This window comes from Anguilla anguilla, chromosome 14 (assembly GCF_013347855.1).
Source record: "Anguilla anguilla isolate fAngAng1 chromosome 14, fAngAng1.pri, whole genome shotgun sequence".
Taxonomy (NCBI): Eukaryota; Metazoa; Chordata; class Actinopteri; order Anguilliformes; family Anguillidae; genus Anguilla; species Anguilla anguilla.
The window spans coordinates 708,345-714,344 of record NC_049214.1 but is presented as its reverse complement, the minus strand read 5'-3'; the positions used below and the strand labels follow the sequence as shown (position 1 = coordinate 714,344).

General features: G+C 41.8%; 1 protein-coding gene across 1 annotated transcript; it reads left to right on the top strand.

Annotated features, from left to right (window-relative positions):
* The first annotated feature begins 1,173 nt into the window (after positions 1-1,173).
* On the top strand, positions 1,174-3,271 carry rxfp3 (relaxin family peptide receptor 3). Its single transcript, XM_035390379.1, has one exon. It carries the CDS (start codon positions 1,583-1,585, stop codon positions 2,843-2,845), a length of 1,263 nt encoding a protein of 420 aa, XP_035246270.1. The 5' UTR covers positions 1,174-1,582; the 3' UTR covers positions 2,846-3,271.
* Positions 3,272-6,000: the final 2,729 nt, after the last annotated feature.

The following is a 6,000-nucleotide window of genomic DNA, read 5'->3' as shown; positions in this document are numbered from 1 at the left end:
CATGCTGGAGTTGCGGTCCTATTTTTCTTCAGATTCTAAACAGCCACGTCCTTTCCGCTCTCAATAATGCACGTATAAGGGCATGGCAGCCTGTTTCCGTCCCTTTTAAACGTGTTGGACTGTTGGCACGCAGAAATTGGTCCGTGGGATTATATACCAGTACCGCATGTACTCTGAGCAGGGTCTGAACTGCATCAGACACGTTACAATGTGTGGATTTAATACTGTACATCAAAGGGACAGACAAAAGTTGTACGTTGAACAGTGAACGGACACCTTCAAGATATATTAATATCGTTTTTCAGACTTGGCGCGAACCATTTGTTGAAATCAGCAATGCACGATTTATTTGATTAACCTCTGCATATTGAAAAGTTGTCTTTGAATGAAAATATTGATTTAGATACTATCAATAAAATAAATATCGGTATAAAGCGTGTGCTTGTGCGGAGACGCATGAATTGCGCTTACACTATAGCCTAGGCGATGGAGTGCACAGCAAGAACAGGGCAAAATTCGAATATTCGAAAAAAAATAAGAGCAATTTGAACAGGCAATATGTACAATTAGACAAAAACCTCCTTTAAGAAGAACATTGAATTCTAATATATTTACAATACTGAATTTCACATATTCAAACATGATATGTTTAAATATATAAAATATAAACAGAATAACCCAATTTAGGGGAAGACGTTTACCTTTTATGCCTGTATTTGCTAGATGGTATTTACGCACATCTCCACATTTTGCTAATTGGTAAGGAACAGTGCATATAGGAGTCTGGTCGTTCTCACACAAACAAGAGCGTTTCTGTGAGAGATAACACGCGCTGCCCTCTTTATTACGTCGGTAACCTTGTTGAAAGCTTATGTGTTTCACTGGCGTTTACTGACTTAACCAGTGAGTCACTCTTTCATCATATATTCAAAGTTTTGGACGAAAAATCCCACGAATTATTGAAAAAACGGCAATGCAAAGGCTATCATGTGTATATATCCTTAGGCGCATACAAGTATAGTACACCATTAAGAGTTGAACACAGTAAGAAAAGATTTCCACCTCTGTACTGATGTATTTGTGTTTATATAACGGACATTTAACGGACTAAGTAAAAGTTCTTCCCGAACACGTTGTCAGTTACCTGGGCGTTATTTTAAAAGGGGTACGCCTCAGGACCGTGGAGAGCGCTCTGCGTAAGTGCGCGCGCTGTCCAATCCCTGAGAGCTGCTTCGATAAAAGGCTGCATTTTTCACCGTTTTCGAGACAGATTGTTTCGTATCTTAACCTCACCCCAACAGGCAGAGAACGCCACGTCTGGCAATTTTATTTCGTACCAAGGACATTACGTTAAATGAACACTCACAAAGATATACTGAAGCAGGTTTCGAATAAAATAATTAAACGTGTGTGGTTTCCGGCGGCAAATGGTTCATTTTGCAATGGCCATCCAAATCTCAGGAATATTAAGCTGTACCACGGTACTGCCGAGACCAGCGGGGTGACAGGCGATGCCGCACCCCCCAAAGCCCTCATCATTCGGAATAATTCTTCACATCGTGGTCGATTCGGATGAAATGGAATGGATGTCTTGAATGGCACCGGCGCGACAGTAAATTCTGCCGCGGATCAACAGCCAGATGATGAGGTGTTTGGAATTTTCCCGGTTGACCCGTACAACGCAACTTTCATGTTCAACAAAACAAATAGTTCTTGGGCTGACTTGTTCGATATCCTGGATTTGGATAAAGCAGATTTTGTGGGTGATGGATCAGCAATCCTGAGAATAGTCATATCTATAACTTACTCAGTTGTCTGTGCTTTGGGACTAATTGGAAACATCCTTGTCCTGCATCTAATGAAGTCGAAACAAGTGTGGAAGAAATCGCCAATCAACTTGTTTGTTACCAGCCTAGCCGTGACGGACTTCCAGTTTGTACTGACCTTGCCATTTTGGGCTGTGGAGAACGCTTTGGATTTCACCTGGCTGTTCGGCAATGCCATGTGCAAAATTGTCTCTTACGTGACAGCCATGAACATGTACGCCAGCGTATTCTTCCTCACGGCCATGAGCGTGGCGAGGTACTGGTCCGTCGCGTCCGCCCTCAAGAGCAAGCGGCGCCGCCACTGCTGCTCGGCTAAGTGGATGAGCGTTCTCATCTGGGTCGTCGCCGTGGTCGCGGCGCTTCCTCACGCCGTGTTCTCCACCACGGCCACGGTGTCGAACGAGGAGCTGTGTCTGGTTAAGTTTCCGGACAAGAGGGGCGATGCCCAATTTTGGCTGGGGCTCTACCACGCTCAAAAAGTACTGCTTGGGTTTGTCATCCCTCTCGGGATAATCTCCGTATGCTACTTGCTCCTTTTGCGTTTCATTACAAGCAAAAACATTAACACGTCCAGCGCGAAAAGACGGTCCAAAGTTACTAAATCCGTGACTATTGTCGTCCTCTCATTTTTCCTGTGCTGGCTACCTAATCAGGCGTTGACGGCTTGGGGGATACTCATTAAATTCAATTTAGTACATTTCAGTTACGAGTATTACACAACTCAGTCGTACATCTTCCCAGTTTCTGTGTGCTTGGCGCACTCCAACAGCTGTTTGAACCCCATACTGTACTGCTTAATGAGGAAAGAATTCAGAAAGGCGTTGAAAAAACTCTTCTGGAAAATCACCTCGCCCTCGGTCACGAACATGCGACCCTTTACGGCGACGACTAAGCCGGAACAGGATGAACAGGGAAACCCCTTGGTTCACCTGAGTCCCGCCGAACCCGGACTCGTATTCTACCCCCCTGGGGCTGTTATGTATCACGGAAGAAACGATCTTCTCCCGAACAGCACGTAGAAATGTAAAACAAAATAGGGTTATGGTTTTATCCTTCCCGTGAAGGAATGGTCATTCATCGTATTTGCAATCAGGTTCTGAATCCAGGTCATGAAGACAATTGAAAATGAATGGAACAAATGGAGTCCCTCTTACTGTAGACAATTATGAACCGTAAATTACGAGGATGGTAAACGAAGGCAGGTTTGGGCTTTTCAAAATCAATGTTATGTCCTTAGGAATGTCAGGTCTGTACATGCTTTTATTTGGCTTGTATTTTTGTGTCAAATTTTATTTATTTTTTAAAAAGAGAAATGCCGATATGCCGGGTCGAAAGTTTGCTAATATTGTTGGTTATATAAGTATTCAAAGTCCGTGCGTATCGCTTGCGCGCTGTTACATTTAAACGTGTCAAAAACTGTGAAAAATAAACATTTATTCTCTGTTTTCCCAGTGTTGCAGATACTTTATACGACAAACGCGCGTTTGTAGATTATGAGCATAATCATTCGTCCACATCAAACAAATAGCCTTTTTTCGTATTTCATGCAAAATAACTACAGCAGGCAACTATAGCCTTCGTAGGCTATAATCCCACAGTTCGCTATAGGCTACAGTTTTCAGGAGAGTCGCCCCAAATCTTACATTTCAATAATGTTAAAAAGGAATGAAAAGTGTCACGTGTCAGGGGTTGTGTCACGTCTGTCTCTCTCTCGATCTGGCCCAGTGGTTCTCAAATTCGGTCCTCCAATCACAATAGCAACCCCACTAGTAACTATGCGTCATTAAGAATTATGTTCACACTGTGCTAAATCACCGTGCACAGAGAGAAAGTGGAGAGTCGCCATAAATGTAACATATGATTTATGCGCAGTTCAGTCCGGAGCGGAGCACTGTGATAACCTTTGCGGGAAATGTTTTAAGTGACAGAAAAACACGATGATTCGATTCGATAACTTTATGGATGTAATTGAAACGGCTATGACTACTGACATCTCAAAGCTGTTTGAAGTAAAATTTAATATTGCGAGGCTAAATATTTTCTCTGTAAATGAAAACTCAAAACTGTTACATTAAAATTAGCTGATCAAATTAAAGACTGAGGTGAATCAATACTCAATAGGCTCCTAATCGGCGAAAGTGTGAACATATGATGACCGAAAACAGGGTTAACAAGCTTAAGGGGGAAAAAATGAAAGAATTTGAACACATTTGTTCAACAACCGTAAATTGGAAATTAGGACAAATCAGGACCTAACTTGAGAACCACTGACCTACCCTAATAATTGTTTTTAAAACAATTTCATCTTACGTAACTACTGTATAGGCTATATACAACTTTTTCATAATTACCAGTAAGCAATAGGTAATGAGAAAAGAAATAAAATCACAGTTTTCCCTCTGCTGGGGCACTGACATCACTTGTATGACACTGAACCGTACTCTTCTTACTGGTGTGGATCTAAGATGTGATAAGTTGACTAAACGCAGACCGGTATCTGTGTAAGAACTTTGTGATCCGTTGCGGTTAAAAGGAAACCACCAGGAGAGTGAAGCACCTCCATTCCTTTGCTTTTAGCTGCGTAGCGGCATTGTATAAATTCACCACTTCTCAATGTGCTAGGGTGGACATGCTGACTTGACACTAAATATTCTCAAACCAAGTACCCGACCTGCAAAAGATCAACTACGGTATAAAAAAAACTACTGATGTCGACCTATACATTAAAAACCCATCTGGTTTCCACGCCACCGAACACCTGGCCCAATTCAAGGGGGAGGAAATACCTCTTAGAAGTTGTTCCGAAAGTATTTAATAAGATTGGGTGCGGTAATTTCTGTTCCGCGTTTGTACACCTCTACATTTTTCAAACGTTTTGTTGTTCTACCGAATCTCATCATGTGTGAGAGGCTGATAATCAAGACCACGAAATACGACGCAGCTGGGCGGGGAAGACAAGCTTACCTTTACCCACACGAATCGAATGGAAAGTAAAAGAGGAGCGGACGGGTTTACCGTGCACATGAGGCTTACTGTACATGTTGTTTGTCATTTTTCTATTGCGCGTCCATGGCTGTGCTCCGAAGGTACACCTTAAGAACTCAAACCCTTGCTAAGGGCCCCCGATTTGATCACGATTCATGATGTTACCGAGCAATGACTGTCGGGATTGAGGGACTGGGGAGTGGTAACACGCAGGACCCTAGAACGCAGCTCAAAAGCATCACGCGCGGCTTTCTTCAGCAGGCTGTGAATAGCGCAGCTACGGGATGTCTGTTACACCGGCGAATTCAAGTTTCTGAGCATCTAGGCGCATATGAATTATAATTTTATATATTAAAAAAATGTAGTGTAGGTACCTATTGTCATAATTTGTTCCAGTAAAGGATTAAATCCTCAGGAAAAGTGGGCTATTAAAATTAACCACTTGATGGAAAGCAGGCTGATCGGTTTCATTTCTTGTCTTTTTAGGCTTTTGACAAACACAAACATTTAACTTAAAACGTAGTTTCTGGTGATTTATATTAATTATGGGCTATACATGTTTAGAATGTAATTGGTAGTAAATTTGTGATTGTTAAAATAGTATCATTTTTAAGAATGTAAAACTAAAATTGATTATCAACACATTTCTAACCTTGATTTTTCCTTGTAATTAGCCAGGTATAATATTTATAAATAAAATCATTAAAGATGGGACCCAACGAGGTTCTAACACATTTTCGTTCATCTACACAGCGACATTCCTTTTTAACTGTCAGTTCCTCTGATTTTGCAGAAAGGTACCCCAGGGCTAAGTGGGTAATTGGCTTAGAGGTCTGCACAATTTGCACAGATTCAAGGTTGTGCAAACAATTTAAAACAGAGACGAATTCACTGTGTCCACCGAGTCTTCTCATCAGCTCCTGTCAAGTGGGATATTGCCGTAATCATTTATTCATATATAATAGACATACTGTTTGCAAACTACAAAGAGGAAGATATCAAATTAGCACCATTTTCAAATGGAAGTTAGAGCACTGTGGCGTACTGGTGTGCGTGAGCCCAGAGATTCAAGGACAACCCAATGTGAGAAGCAGTGCATATTTTAGCCGTTCCATCTTATTAATTGGCACGGTGCTCTAAATGTACACCTTGCTGTGTTTATGAGAACAGCGTGGTGGTGGAGGAGGTT